The sequence below is a fragment of the Pongo pygmaeus genome, chromosome 15, assembly GCF_028885625.2.
Source record: "Pongo pygmaeus isolate AG05252 chromosome 15, NHGRI_mPonPyg2-v2.0_pri, whole genome shotgun sequence".
Classification (NCBI taxonomy): Eukaryota; Metazoa; Chordata; class Mammalia; order Primates; family Hominidae; genus Pongo; species Pongo pygmaeus.
The window spans coordinates 86,437,844-86,453,658 of NC_072388.2; the positions used below are offsets into that span (position 1 = coordinate 86,437,844).

Below are 15,815 nucleotides of genomic sequence, written 5' to 3' on the forward strand. Positions count from 1 at the left end.
CAAATTCATACATCAAAACCCTAACACCCAATGTCACTATATTTGAAGTGAAGGCTGTAGAAGATAATTAGGTTTGAGTGAAGTCTTGAGGGCAGGGCCATAATCCAATAGGTCTGGTGTCCTTACGTGAGCTAGAGATAGTTTTCTTTCCACTTGCACAGAGAGAAAAAGCCATGTGAGGACACAGCAAAAAGGCAGTCATCTGCAGGCGACGAAGGAATCCCTCGCAGGGAAACGGAATAGATGTGTAGTTGATCTTGAACTTCCCAGCCTCCAGAATTGTGAGAAATAAATGTCTGTTGTTTAAGCCACCCAGTTTTGAGTATTTTGTTATGGCAGCCTGAACAGACTGACAATCGAATTGCTTTTTTTGTTAACATACAAATTCCTGGGTCCCATCCCAGAAATATATATCTGTATCTGTGGGAATTGAACCCAGAAATCTATATTCTAACAATATCCCCAGGGGATTCTTTTTCTATTTTAAAATTAAAAAAAAATTTGATTTGCATTTCTCTGATGGCCAGTGATGATGAGCATTTTTTCATGTGTTTTTTGGCTGTATAAATGTCTTCTTTTGAGAAGTGTCTGTTCATGTCCTTCGCCCACTTTTTGATGGGGTTGTTTGTTTTTTTCTTGTAAATTTGTTGGAGTTCATTGTAGATTCTGGATATTAGCCCTTTGTCAGATGAGTAGGTTGCAAAAATTTTCTCCCATTTTGTAGGTTGCCTGTTCACTCTGATGGTAGTTTCTTTTGCTGTGCAGAAGCTCTTTAGTTTAATTAGATCCCATTTGTCAATTTTGGCTTTTGTTGCCGTTGCTTTTGGTGTTTTAGACATGAAGTCCTTGCCCATGCCTATGTCCTGAATGGTAATGCCTAGGTTTTCTTCTAGGGTTTTTATGGTTTTAGGTCTAACATTTAAATCTATAATCCATCTTGAATTGATTTTTGTATAAGGGGTAAGGAAGGGATCCAGTTTCAGCTTTCGACATATGGCTAGCCAGTTTTCCCAGCACCATTTATTAAATAGGGAATCCTTTCCCCATTGCTTGTTTTTCTCAGGTTTGTCAAAGATCAGATAGTTGTAGATACGTGGCATTATTTCTGAGGGCTCTGTCCTGTTCCATTGATCTATATCTCTGTTTTGGTACCAGTACCATGCTGTTTTGGTTACTGTAGCCTTGTAGTATAGTTTGAAGTCAGGTAGTGTGATGCCTCCAGCTTTGTTCTTTTGGCTTAGGATTGACTTGGCAATGCGGGCTCTTTTTTGGTTCCATATGAACTTTAAAGTAGTTTTTTCCAAATCTGTGAAGAAAGGCATTGGTAGCTTGATGGGGATGGCATTGAATCTATAAATTACCTTGGGAAGGATGGCCATTTTCACGATATTGATTCTTCCTACCCATGAGCATGGAATGTTCCTCCATTTGTTTGTATCCTCTTTTATTTCATTGAGCAGTGTTTTGTAGTTCTCTTTGAAGAGGTCCTTCACATCCCTTGTAAGTTGGATTCCTAGGTATTTTATTCTCTTTGAAGCAATTGTGAATGGGAGTTCACTCATGATTTCGCTCTCTGTTTGTCTGTTATTGATGTACAAGAATGCTTGTGATTTTTGTACATTGATTTTGTATCCTGAGACTTTGCTGAAGTTGCTTATCAGCTTAAGGAGATTTTGAGCTGAGACAATGGGGTTTTCTAGATATACAATCATGTCATCTGCAAACAGGGACAATTTGACTTCTCAGAGAAATGCAAATCAAAACCACAATGAGATACCATCTCACACCAGTTAAAATGGCAATCATTAAAAAGTCAGGAAACAACAGGTGCTGGAGAGGATGTGGAGAAATAGGAACACTTTTACACTGTTGGTGGGACTGTAAACTAGTTCAACCCTTGTGGAAGTCAGTGTGGCGACTCCTCAGGGATCTAGAACTAGAAATTCCATTCGACCCAGCCATCCCATTACTGGGTATATACCCAAAGGACTATAAATCATGCTGCTATAAAGACACATGCACACGTATGTTTATTGTGGCATTATTCACAATAGCAAAGACTTGGAACCAATCCAAATGTCCAACTATGATAGACTGGATTAAGAAAATGTGGCACATATACACCATGGAATACTATGCAGCCATAAAAAATGATAAGTTCATGTCCTTTGTAGGGACATGGATGAAATTGGAAATCATCATTCTCAGTAAACTATCGCAAGAACAAAAAACCAAACACCACATATTCTCACTCATAGGTGGGAATTGAACAATGAGAACACATGGACATAGGAAGGGGAACATCACACTTTGGGGACTGTTGTGGGGTGGGGAGAGGGGGGAGGGATAGCATTGGGAGATATACCTAACGCTAGATGACGAGTTAGTGGGTGCAGCGCACCAGCATGGCACATGTATACATATGTAACTTACCTGCACATTGCGCACATGTACCATAAAACCTAAAGTATAATAATAATAATAATAAATAAATAAATAAAAAGATGTCAATTTCCCCCAAAAAAAAAATTAAAAAAAAATTATCAACACAGAATACCTCTGACTTTAAAAAATGGAATAAGAAGAGAAACACTACAAGACAGAGGTTACCACATTTCTTCAGTTTAGTGTCCCAGAAAATTTTTAATGACCAAAGGAAACATCTAAGGGTTTCACTTATTAAGTAGATACAAACAACCTAATAAGAATGTAATATCCTAAGAGCTTAGTGGCAGTTTGATAAAGTAGTCACAAAAATCTGTTTCCTTCTTATTCACAATTACTGCCTAATGGTATTTATGTACCTGGGGACACTATACAATCTTTCAACCTTGGAGTCAGTTTGGATGCCATCACTCTTCCTGTTACATGTTAGTTTTCACATGGCATTTGCTTTTTAGTCACTGCAATCACCAAAAACACAGCTTCAAAAGAAATGATGTCATTGAAAGAATTTAACGTATGCTAATGTGGAAACTATGAACTACCCTGAGCCAGTGTTTTACATCGTGTCCGACAAATGTCAAGTATCACTATTTTCCTCAAATATTTAAACTATGCCAGCAACAACCCTATGAGTTCACTGGCATACCAGCATGCCTTGATACACAGTCTGGGAACCCACACTACAGACATTAAGTTGAGTTTCAGTCAATGAGAAGCATCATACGGCTTTTACAAGTATAGTAAAGATATATGCTCAGACAGCAATTCTTTAACTCTATGAAACCAACAGTGAACATCAGCTGTCACTGTTCCTCACCTTTTCTGTCACAATTTTGTAGAAACAGCCTCAATCCACTGGGCAGCACCTCAGAGGTCCCTGTAGATGACCCTGCAACTAGAATCATAGCTGATTGACATAGACTTAAAATAAGGCAATTGGATTTTTTCTCTTCTCAACTTACAAATGAAAATAGTCAGTCACAGACTGAAGGTTAATGGAAATGGGGCAGTCATTTTTCTCATAGTCATAATATACAGGTGAAGGTGAAGGAACCGAAAGGATGAAAGTAAGAGCGGAACCTCTCCTGGTTATAGCTAACAAACTGCTTTCTAAAGTTTTTTTTGTTTGTTTGTTTTTTGAGACAGAGTCTTGCCCTGTCACCCAGGCTGGAGTGCAGTCGCGTGATCTCGGCTCATTGCAAGCTCCGCCTCCCGGGTTCACACCATTCTCCTGCCTCAGCCTCCCGAGTAGCTGGGACTACAGGCACCTGCCACCACGCCCGGCTAGTTTTTTGCATTTTTAGTACAGACGGGGTTTCACCATGTTAGCCAGGATGGTCTCGATCTCCTGACCTCGTGATCTACCCACCTCAGCCTCCCAAAGGGCTGGGATTATAGGCGTGAGCCACCTTGCCTGGCCTCTAAAGTTTTATTTTCCATTGTCATACTATGATCTCACTTAGAAGTTGCTAGTACATACCAGAAGAATGCTTTTACCTGTGTGGCATGATAAAGATTCCACTAAGTTGAAAACTGGTTATTCTGACCACTATGAAATGTTGACTCTCAACTCCCCACAAAAGACTACCAAAGAAACCTGTGACTCAAGGAAACCAAAGTTTTAAACTCACAGCAGCAAAGGCTAAAGTCACCTTCACAGATTCTCTATAGAGACACAGAAAGAAGAATTTAGGGAAGAATATATGTATATATATATATATATATATATGATTTTTGTTTTGGGCCAAAGTGGTTTAAGGCAGATCTTTCAAAGAGGGAAACTGGTTGAAACTGGGCAAAATTCATGACCTAATAGTTTAAAATTCGTAAGCACAATGAGGTGAGGAATTGGAGACAATTCTTGATAAGGAAACTGTTGTCTGATAAGGAAGCTGTTTGACCAGATGAGTAAGCTATTTGCTCAGGTAATTTGGTTTGCAAGAATTTCCTGAAGCAGTGGGGTTATTTGTTAGTATACAGCTTTATCTTTCTTGGCAAGAACTTCCTGGTAAAACAGTTAAGACATGTTGACACAAGTGTCCTCAATCCTCAAAACTAGGCTTAAGAAAACAGTATTTCATAAAATTGACTGAGGCGATAGATCTTGTGTTATGGACTGAATTGCGTCTCCCTGTCAAATTCATATGTTGAAGCCCTAAACCCCAATGCAACTGTGTTTGGAGATAGGGCCTTTAGGAAAATAATTAAGGTTGATTGAGGTCCGAAAGATGAGATCCTAATCTGGTAAGACTGGTGTCCTTATAAAAAAGAAAAGACACCAGAGAACTCTGTCTTTCTGCCTGGGCACAGAGAAAAAGCCATTTGAGAACACAGGGAGAAGGTGGCTGTCTGAAAGCCAGGAATAGAGAAGCCAGAAGCCAACAGTGGGAGCACTGATCTTATAGCCACCAGAAAAAAAATATTTCTGTTGTTTAAACCACCCATGCCTTGGTATTCTGTTATGGCAGTCTATGCAGATTAATGTACCCTGAGGATCAAAGGCAGATAGTGTTACTACTATGAAATAGAGGAGGAGGAGTATGAATAGAACTCAGCATGAACTCTTGTTATAATAAGCACTTAGACAAAACCTAACAAAGATTGCCATTATGCTGTCAGACAGATCTACCAGGAACCACTTAAAAAAAGAAACGTAAGGGCTTTCTTACTAAGCAAGATTCACAATCATTGCATTACCCATCAAAATAAGAGAAGAAAAAATAGGTGGAAGATAAAGGACATCATTAATTGGCTGCAAGATTAAGAATGATAGCCTATGTTCTATCCTTGCTTGTTATATTACTTGGTCAGGTAAGTCTTCTCCAAAACTCATCTTGTTTTAATGTGATCTCATTATGTAATGTTATTTAACCACAGATTGTACTTCCATTACATCAAGGGTTGAGATCTGCAGTATAAATCCTTGAGAAATGCTTAGAAGTTTTCAGATGAAGAAAACTTTATGTATAGACAGCCAAACATTTCTGAGTATTCTTGGGTTTCCGAGAATGTCGTGATATCTTATATGGAACCTGCTGTGATTTCGCATCTCACTTTATAATAATCCTCACCAAATGACCAGAGACTCCAAATGGCTCCCTCTCTCAGACTCTTCTGAATACTGCACCCAGAATAGTCAACTCATAACAACAGGAATTAAAAAACTGACTACTCCCCTGGGCATGTATTTGTAGCAGATTCCAGTAATACAATGACAAGAACATTCTTTAAACTCTAATGTCCTGCCTTTTTGTGCTTTTATAGGTTCTGCTATTGTTTATATTCTTTTTGCTTGTTAATGGTCTAGAAATATACTGTACAGTATCTAAAACACCATCATCATACTTGACTCCTCTCCTTATTCTCTTTTATTTGTAGCAATATCTGGAATTTCTCATGAAGAGTAAGATAGGAATACAAGTAGTTTATCTTCAGTAGTGATGAAGATAGATATTTACTAGAATACATAAATGGACAAACAGGGAAACTAGAATGTTGAAATAAACTAAGATTTAATCCCTTGCCTCAGACAGGCTATAACAATGTTATTAGGGATTTGCTACAGAAACAAAAGAAAACTGCTGTTTTTAATTCTTTCTTGGCTTAATCATCCAAAAGTTTAATAAGCTGTGTACCAAAATGGGAGATGGATTTTACAATTTTGGAATAACAGTATGTTTATAAATATCTTTTGTACCTCTTCTGCGCTGAAACTAGAGATCCGTCATTTTAATCGAGCTTCAGATGGACAAAATTCTTACTATCCTTACAAATCAATGTTTTTAAATAACCAGGTGGAACAGTCACTATGGTTCATAGATGCATTTTCATTTACTCAAGGATTTATAATATTAAGGAGTGGAAGCACGTCTTATTTTTTTTTTTAATTCTTCACTGGTCCAACCATGATGCCTTCATCAAAATTGGGGACTGTAACCGAATGCTCAGAAACGTGTTCCCCTCTTTAATCAATGCTAAGATGCATGTATTTTCATATTTTAACATTGTTTAAACTGAATTATCTACATGTAATTATCACAAGTTTTTTCCTCCCAAAATATGTTAATGCATCAATTGTTTCTTCTGACTGATAATATCTTAAATTGGGGAAGGAAGGATAAGTATAAAAATTCTTTCGGCTATCACTCTACAATTTCAGGACCAAATTGATATCTCTCTCCTTTACAATCCAATAAAAGTTATATTTATTGAGGCTTTTCCACCTGCCAGGCACTGTACCAGATTTGTTCTTGATTAAGAATTTTATTATATTCAATTAAATTAGAAGGCTTAGGGTTTTTTGTTGCTTGTTTTTTTTTGTTTTTATGCAAAGTGAAAAATAACTTCTCAGGGACTAGTTTCTTCTCTAAAAAAGAACATTCTTTAGAATAAAGCAGAGCACACCCATTCAGTGATAGATTTCCTTGACCCTTGATTCGTGACTGTCCAACCTGAAAGCACTCACTCGGAAGCCACAGTCACTCGGCAGGGAAAATTACAGGACACAGAGCCAGTCACTACCGAAGCATGACAAATGAAGGCAGAAGGTCTCTGCCTGGCAAGGGCAAGTGGACTGCTCACCCATCTCCCTGAGCCCTGGGCTTCACAGCATCTTGTACTGCCTCAAATAGGGGGGAACCACCAGCCCTGAAACCTGCATATGATAATCTGAAATATCTGCATTTATCATTAAATGTTTGAGTATTTACCTCCCTTTGTTCCTTTCTCCCCTCCACCCCTGCCTTGTGGTTGTCTACATTCTCTTAGCCTTGCTGCATGTGCCTTCAAATGTTATGAGAAAAATGGACTAGAAAGTAGAAATATAGATATCTCAAAGGCATTTGTCTATATGCCCTGATTTCCTAGCAAAGATGTGAAACTACCATGATATTGCACTTCGAAATTATTGCTCCAGAATCAGGGTACTGAAGTTTGCACCCCAGCTATACTGCTTATGAACTGTGACCTTGGGCAATTTACTCAACCTCCCCGTATCTCAGGTTTTAATATTTAGGAAATTGCACAACAATTCCTTTTTGATACAGTCGTTGTGAGGATTAGGTATGATGATGCAATGCAAACTGTTTAACACGATGCCTGACATATAGCACAGGATCAATAAATGTGATGGCTATTCTTAATGTCGAGTTTTAATTAATCTAAGGAATCTCTTTCTACTAAATCTCCATGTCAGTAAGTTACTAGCCAAAAGTAGCTTAAACTAAGGACAGCTCAACCAATAGAAGAATGATTTTCTTTAGCTGATTGCAGGATTAAGTTGTCACAAAAATATCTCAATAGATAGATAAATAAATAGATTATGACAGCACCTGAATTAAAATTTCCATTGGTAATTAAATACAATTCCTCAAAATTATATTCAAAAGTATTAGTCTACTGCATTATAATTAGACATTTTATACGTAGTTCACCTGCCTTTGAATTTTGACATTGCCTGAAATTCCCCTGCTTCTACATCCCTTCCTCTCTCCATTATTTCCCCTAACCATTAATTCCTACATAAATTAACTTATTTATGCATTTGCTTCTACATCCATTCCTCTCTCCATTATTTCCCCTAACCATTAATTCCTACATAAATTAACTTATTTATGCATTTGCTTATCCATTCAAATATTGTCATAGTATGTGGCTTTTTCCTCCCATGAAATTTTTAAATTTACTTTGATTTTTAAAAATTCTATGTAATTTTGCCTTGCCGATTGTAGTCTATACTCAGTTTTTATCATTATCACATTTTTAGGCAAGGTTTGCATTGCAATTTTGTTTGCATACAAAGAAATCATAATGTCTTATACATTTATGTGTCTTAAATGCAATACTAGTCTAATTGATGTTCCTTAACTTCGATGTGATTAAAGACAATGATTTTTTGGGATTCTTTCTCCTGCCAATTCTTATTATTCATTAAGTGCTTCTTATTTCCTCTCTGCATGAAGGATACTCCTGAAGAATTCTAAATGTCAGGTAACTTAAATTATCAGAAAGTCCTATTCAGATGTGGATGGCCTATCTTTAGATTTGTAATATGATCTTCTAGAGAATATCTCACAAACATGTTAGGAAGTAATATATTTTGGCTTAGTATTAGAAAGAATGTCATAAAGTGCTGAATTGCACTAGAATGAATATTTTAAGATGACGAAGTCCCTCCTAATGAACAGACCAAGAAGAGCCTGTGATATTATTCGTCAGAGGTGCTGCAGGTGAATTTGACAGAATAATTAAACTAGGCAACAGCTCTAGCTAAGGCACCTTCTTACTCAGTTTGTTGTTGTTTAAGTTATTTCCATATATAGAAACCTGGTAGGTGGAGAATCTGGTAAGAACAAGATCGGGATCTCAGACATGTATTAATTTGTGGTCAGAGAGGAGAAGAAAAAAATATTTTAGGTTGGAGGCAGGGACTTGGCATTTGTTCAAGTTGAGATGCAAGTGGCAGATACGGGCGATGGCAGTCCCAGGCCATGGTCAGAATGGCTCAAGATAGAGGAAGCTAATACTATGCTTCCTCTCTACTGCACTTCACTGCAGGAAGCAATCAAAAGGCATGCCAAGCTAAGAACTTTACAGAGAGCTGCTTTAGGGTGTATTACATCTCTGAAGCATAAACCATAGTGAAACAACAGAAGTGAAACATTTTGACATGGAAATGAATGAAACTTTTTTTTTTTAAAAAAAGAGGAATATTTTGAGTTTCCTCATGTTCACCAAATAATCAGCTTCATTTTTCTTTTCCTGAATAAAATATATTCTAAGGTTGTCTTACATCCTATCATCACTCTTTCTGGTAAAATTTGATCATTCATTCATTTGGACAACATTCATAGACCCCCGACAATGTGCCAAGCACATCTCTAGATGCTGGGGATAAAAAGATAAATTAGATTTGGTCTCTGATTTCCGGAACCAACCTCTCAGACTTATGAAAGAGTTAGTCATGTAAAATAAAAGATGAATAGCAATACAGTACGATGAGTGTTATAACTGAACTATAGAGAAAAATGGAACTTCTAAGGAATCAATTATTCACCAAATTGCTATTTCCCAAGAAAAATGTTACACTAAATAGATAATTAAACTGCCTGACTTACTGAAGTTCTAGGGGCCAGCGAATATAAAATCATCTTACATTGTTGGAAAGAACCTAAATTGTTTGCTGTTAAAATGCTTTTATGTATTTCTGAAATAGAATCACCTTATCATTAGGGTAATTACTTCTTTTAAAATAAAAAAACATACCCTATTGAAGCTAAATTGAGTTTGTTTTCTAAGCAGTATAGAGATTCCTTAAATAACTAAAGTAGAGCTACCATTCTATCCAGCAATCCCACTACTGGGTATCTACCCAAAGGAAAATAAGTCATTATATGAAAAAGACACATGCACACACATGTTTATAGCAGCACAATTCGCAAAAGCAAAGATATGGAACTAACATAAATGTCTGTTAACCAATGAGTGATTAAAGAAAATATGGTGTATATACACCATAGAATACTACTCAGCCATAAAAAGGAATGAAATAATGGCATTCTCAACAACCTGGATAAATTGGAGACCATTATTTTTGAGTGAAGTAACTCAGGAGTGCAAAACCAAACATCGTATGTTCTCACTTATAAGTGTGAGCTAAGCTATGAGGACACAAAGGCATAAGAATGATACAATGTACTTCAGGGACTCATGGGGAAAAGGTTGGGGGGGCAGTGAGGGATGAAAGACTACACATTGGATATGGGGTAAACTGCTTGGGTGATGGGTGCACCAAAATCTCAGAAATCACCACTAAAGAAATTATCCCCATGTAACCAAAAACCACCTGTTCCCCCAAAAACTATTGAAATATATTTTTGAGTTTGTTTTCTGTAATAATTCATAATTATTATTTATCCAGCTATATGAAATGATACTAATGATTTTTAAGCATTCTCTACTTACTATAAATAATATAAAAGTATTTTCCAGTGGAAGTGACTCCTCCAAATTCCAGGGTTCATGTTTTCCAAATTCCTAAAAAGGAGGATAACGAGGAACATAAATGTAGTTTAAATGTAAAGGTCAAAATCAGTTAAAGATATTTTTAAAAACCCAAATATTCAGTAATTTTAAAGGAGAAGCAAACATTTATTAACACTAGTAAAGCAAATTAGGAATATACGTCTCAAATACCCAAATTTGGAGTACATAATGTTAGATTTCACTAACAAAATATTGCTTGGATTTTTAATGAAAGTAAATCTGAAATTTTAAAAATTCAGACAATCTCTGGCAGTTGTCATCTGATCAGAGTTCTAATACTAATGGTTTGAAGATCCACTTATGATGGATTTGAGGACAAAACATTCTGACTGATGCGGATGCTTCTGTAACTTCTTTGAATCTTCTTTGAATCCTTGCAACTTGAGGTCAATACCAGGATGCTTTTTGCAAATGCAAACAAAAGAAAATGGTTTTTTAATGATATACCCCAAAATCTTATCTGGTTGAATTTTTGTTTAAGATTAAGTAATGGGTGCTTTATTTAGATTAATTAGCAAGAAGATCACAGTAGTCAATAGATAACTGAAAGACACCATCTGTTCCCTTTTCCAATTGTATCTATGAGCTTTGCATGGGTGTACCAGGGAACATGGGAGAATTAATTAGGCAGCAAATGAAATCTTCTAACAGATGGCACCCATTTACTTCTTGCAAATGCATACCAGCAAATTTGTGTGCTTTCCCTTTCATCTTGTTTACCTCCTAGAAAGTTTTGAAGAACCACTGGAGTCTGACCATCAGTTGCCCATCTGAAAAAAAAAGTTCAAAAATGTAGAAAAATTGTGTGGGACTTAGCTTCACGGGAAAATGAGTGGTAGGAAATAACATCATGAGAACTTTATATAAAGAGTTGAAATCTCATTTTGATAAGAGTTTAAATCAAGTTGGTTTTAATCCCAAGATAACTGTTGCTTTCCTTTTCTATTGTGTGTGGCTTTTAGTGTACACTAAGAATTTTGTTTTAATATCTTTGCATATTAATACAGAGCTCTCATTTGTTTTATAAAAGCTGTCCTCCAAAGTTTGTGTACTGATATAGTTTACATAATACATTTCTAAATGTGGCTCTAGATATTTCTGAATCACTAAAGGAAATAATATAGCAAGACTTTTAGGCCCAGTTTTATTTTATGAGCTGCATCTTCAGAGGAGCAAGCTTCTGGTTTGAAGAAAAATATATTGTTCCAACAATTATCCCCACCAAAGAGCATTGCCACTTCACCATTTTTCTGTTATTTTCTTATCAGTCTGCTGAAAATAGTACTGTAAACATTCCTGCTCAATTTCATAACATGCAAATCATCCTTAAACTACTAAAATCAGGCCATACCATCCTTTTGAAATTGCTTTTTCAAAAGTCATGATTGACATCTTAATTTTCAAATGCCATAGTTTCTTCTCTGTAGCATTTTGACAAGATTCACTCACTCTTTCTCTAACTTTAAGACAATGTTATCTTCTAGTGTGTCTCTTAACAAACCAAATGACATTTCTATATTTCTATTGGTCCTACTTTGTTCAACAGTTCCTTTCTTTTTTCTATCATAAAACTTTGAAGAAAAGCAGTTGCTTAAATGCATATACTTCTAAGTTTTATCACCTTCCCTGTGAGAGGTAGAATTTTAAATATGTCCCCCAAAGATTCCAGTCTGCTGGTTATTCAATCAAACCCTGAGATTTAGGTCATTAATCAGAGAGCATACCTTGGTTGACAGATAACAAGGAAAGGAAGAACTGTCTGCCAGGCACGGTGGCTCACACCTGTAATCCCAGCACTTTGGGAGGCCAAGGCAGGTGGATCACTTGAGGTCAGGAGTTCGAGACCAGCCTGGCCAACACGAGGAAACCCTGTCTCTACCAAAAATACAAAAATTAGCCGGGCCTGGTAGTGGGTGCCTGTAATGCTAGCTACTCAGGGAGGCTGAGGCAGGAGAATTGCTTGAACCTGTAAGGCAGAGGTTGCAGTAAGCCGAGATCACACCATTGCACTCCAGCCTGGGTGACAGAGTGAGACTTCATCTAAAACAAACAAACTGCAAAGAAATGGATTCTGCCAACAATTTGAGTGAGTTACAAAATGGATTCTTCCCCAGAATCTCTGTCTCTCAATAAGAGCCCAGAGAACAAATGCCTTGATTTTCTTCTTGTACAAGCCAGAACAAATCAAGATAGTTCAGATTTGTGACCTCCAGAGTTGTAAGTTAAGAAATGTAATGTAATGTAAAGTAACTGGAGAAAAAAACTTTCGAGGAGGTTAAGGAAGGTCTTTCTGGAGAAATGACATTGGGACTATGATTTCAAAAATAAGACTAAACCAACCATTCAAAAATAGAAAAATATATGTATTTCAGGCAGAGGAAGCTGAACATCCAAAAACATTGTAGCAATAATAGATAGATATGCTTAAGGAAGAAAAGAAACCTGTGTATTTGTAGAGCAGAAAGCAAGAATTCTAAGGCATGGAACAAGATAATGGAGAAGTGAGCAAGAAGTAGAGTGTGCAGAGTTTGTAGGTCACAGTAATGAGCAAAATAGATTTCCAAGAGGTGGAAGCCATTAAATATTTGTAGCAGAGAAGTAACATTATCTGATTTGTCTTTTCAGAAGTGTGGAGTATAGATAAGAAAAAAGAGGGGTAGGGGCAAGTCCAAGTACCATAACATTTATTCATTCAACAAATATTTTATGAAGGACCTATTATATGCCAGCCACTTTTTCCAAACTGGCTTGGACTAGAGTGGTGGCAGAGGAGCTAGAGGGAACTGGAAAGATACAAAATACATTTTGAAGCTTGAGCAGTCAGAAATGCAGAATCAGTTATAATGAAAGGAAAAGAAAGAAAGTGAGAGAAAAAGAAGAAAGGAGAAAAAGAAAGAGAAAGTGAGAGAGAAAGAGAGAGAGTGAAATAAGAAAAGAAAGAAAGAAAAAAGGAAAGGAAGAAAGAAAAAGTGAGAGGAAGAAAAAGAGAGAGAAAGTGAGAGAAAGAAAAAGAGAAAGAAAAGAAAAAGAATGAGTGGGAGGGAGGGGGGAGAAAGAAAAAGAAGAAGAAAGGAAGGAAAGAAGGAAAGAAAGAGGGAGGAAGGGGGGAAGAGAGAGAAAGGAAGGAAGGAAAGAAGAAAGAAAAAGAAAGAGGGAGGAAGGGAGGGAGGGGGGAGAGAGAGAAAGAAAGAGGAAGGAAGGAAGGAAGGAAGGAAGGAAGGAAGGAAGGAAGGAAGACTTCTGGGTTGAAAGAAAGAAAAGTAAAAAGAAAGAGAAAGAAGAAAGACTTCTGGGTTCTTGGCTTGAGCAACAAGGTGCAGCTTTTCTACATGAGATATATGGAAAGGATTAGGTCAGAGTCTGGAGCAAAGAATCATGAAATCTGTTTTACATATCACAGTTGTAAGAAGCATATTCATCACCTAAGTTCAGATTTAGTGTCTAGCTTTTCCAGGATGGGACCTGAAGATCGTCTTGGAGATGGAAAACCAGGAGCAAGCCATTGAATATGTCCATCCCATCTCAGCTTCCTACTCTCATTTCCCCAGAGCATTCAAGGATACTTCAATGTTGATTTTGGTCAGGACTTAGGTTTTCTTCCTGGAAATGTAAGAGTTACAAAATCCTTGGCCTTCTTGAGTCAGGTCCTGCCTAGTCATTGACAAAACCCTCTCCCTAGAGCCATGATCTGTGTCCCCTTCCACCTGAGTCACCTACCATGTTCTAAGCTCTTTTAATGAAGTCTCTTTTTTCCAGGCTTACCTCCAAGGATGTGAAAAGCTGAAGCAGATTGGAAGAGTGATACCACTCAAATCATATTCCTAAAAGATTTTTAAACATTTTAATAAGCTCATCAACCTATGTCATTTCCTTCTCCTCCTCTTCCACTTCTTGTGCAGTTGTAATTATTATGAACAGGATATAATGGCTTATAAATAATGTTCGAGTTTCTTGGTTTTAGGACTTTTTGTAAAATAAGCACCAAAACCAAAATAGTCTTTAATGACTCCATTAAAGAAGAGAGCATATCTTTTATAATTTCTTAGCACTACGTACTTCTCAACATCATTAAGTCTCCCTCAAATGAAAAATAAACTAAATTGTGTTTTTAATATTTTGTAATGCCATTACTAAAATACAGTGCACTAAGAACAAACTAAAATTCCTAAATTAATGCTTTATAATATTACAGTGATGTGTACTATTTAATTAAGGCCATTGACCAGTTGATTATCAAAGATTTTTTTCCTTTTGATCTAATGATTGTTTGATATTTTTTCTAATCCCATAACTAACTTGTCTCATCCATTAACCTATGTAAGTGGAGTGTGAAAAATGCATTCATAAATTTAAGTTGATTTTTTTTTAAATTGCAGCATGTGAAATCTACTTACTAAATTCACACTAATTCCACAAAGCACTGGGGCAATTTATAAACAATACATATGATAAAAAAATTATAATCAATGAGAATTTAATAAGTTGCAGAAATATTTTTCAGGGAAAGTAAAGATTTTCAGAGCATTATGTTTTAAAATAACTGCTTTATATGGAACTATATACATAAGACTGAGTGATATAATACTCAAAAAATACATAATTGTAGTTTTTGCACATTATAAGTAATACAAAAAAGTCTATGCTAGATATGTATTATAACATAATACCATTAAACATGCTTACTAAGCTGTCCTTTTGACACCTAGTATCAACTTGTAGACACTTTTATGGGGAAGGAAAAAAAGTCACACTAAGAATAATGTATCTTGAATTATTACCGAAACAATGTCTCACTTTTCATATATTTATCTCTGTCTCTCCTCTAACCTGGAAATTTTAATATGTAGCTGAATTGTGTTGTGTATTTTAAAGAACTTAAAAGCAATTATATAATTTCAATACATTTGTTTTTCTTTGCAATCTTACACTTAGAAAAAGAACATTAATTTGCTCTTTGCCACCAAACTAAAGTAGAAATTACCCTGCTAACTCTATTTCTGCAATTTTACTTATAATAGCATTTAAAAACTCATTGATTTATATGCATTTCCATATTGCAATTTGAAATAGTCACATAACAAAGCATACATTGAGTGCCCATACTTAAAAACAAGTAAATAGTTTAAAATGTATTCCCTGAACCCACTGAGAATTCTTTCAAGCCTACATTATTCAGGAGAATGCATGCAGCTGTTTAAATTGATATCCTTATTTCTTTCTCCAGGAAGGCAGGTCTGCGGTCTTCTTATTTACTACTGCATTAAGCACAGAGCCTAGTACCTAATAAGAGAGTTCAGTAAATACATGTTGCATGGATGATAACTAAA

General features: G+C 36.2%; 1 protein-coding gene across 5 annotated transcripts in view; it reads right to left on the reverse strand.

The window, feature by feature from the left end:
- The window catches only part of LOC129012220 (uncharacterized), a 320,478-nt gene that overhangs the window by 20,649 nt on the left and 284,014 nt on the right, over nt 1-15,815 (reverse strand). For 4 of the 5 annotated variants that reach the window (XM_054447703.2, XM_054447701.2, XM_054447702.2 and 1 more), the window contains exon 4: nt 10,408-10,479. In XM_054447703.2, the coding sequence (XP_054303678.2) occupies nt 10,408-10,479 (72 nt within the window). Of the gene's footprint in view, nt 1-3,259; nt 3,341-10,407; nt 10,480-11,208; nt 11,259-13,910; nt 13,998-15,815 lie in introns of those variants that run through there. The other variant, XR_008493582.2, reaches the window with a different exon arrangement.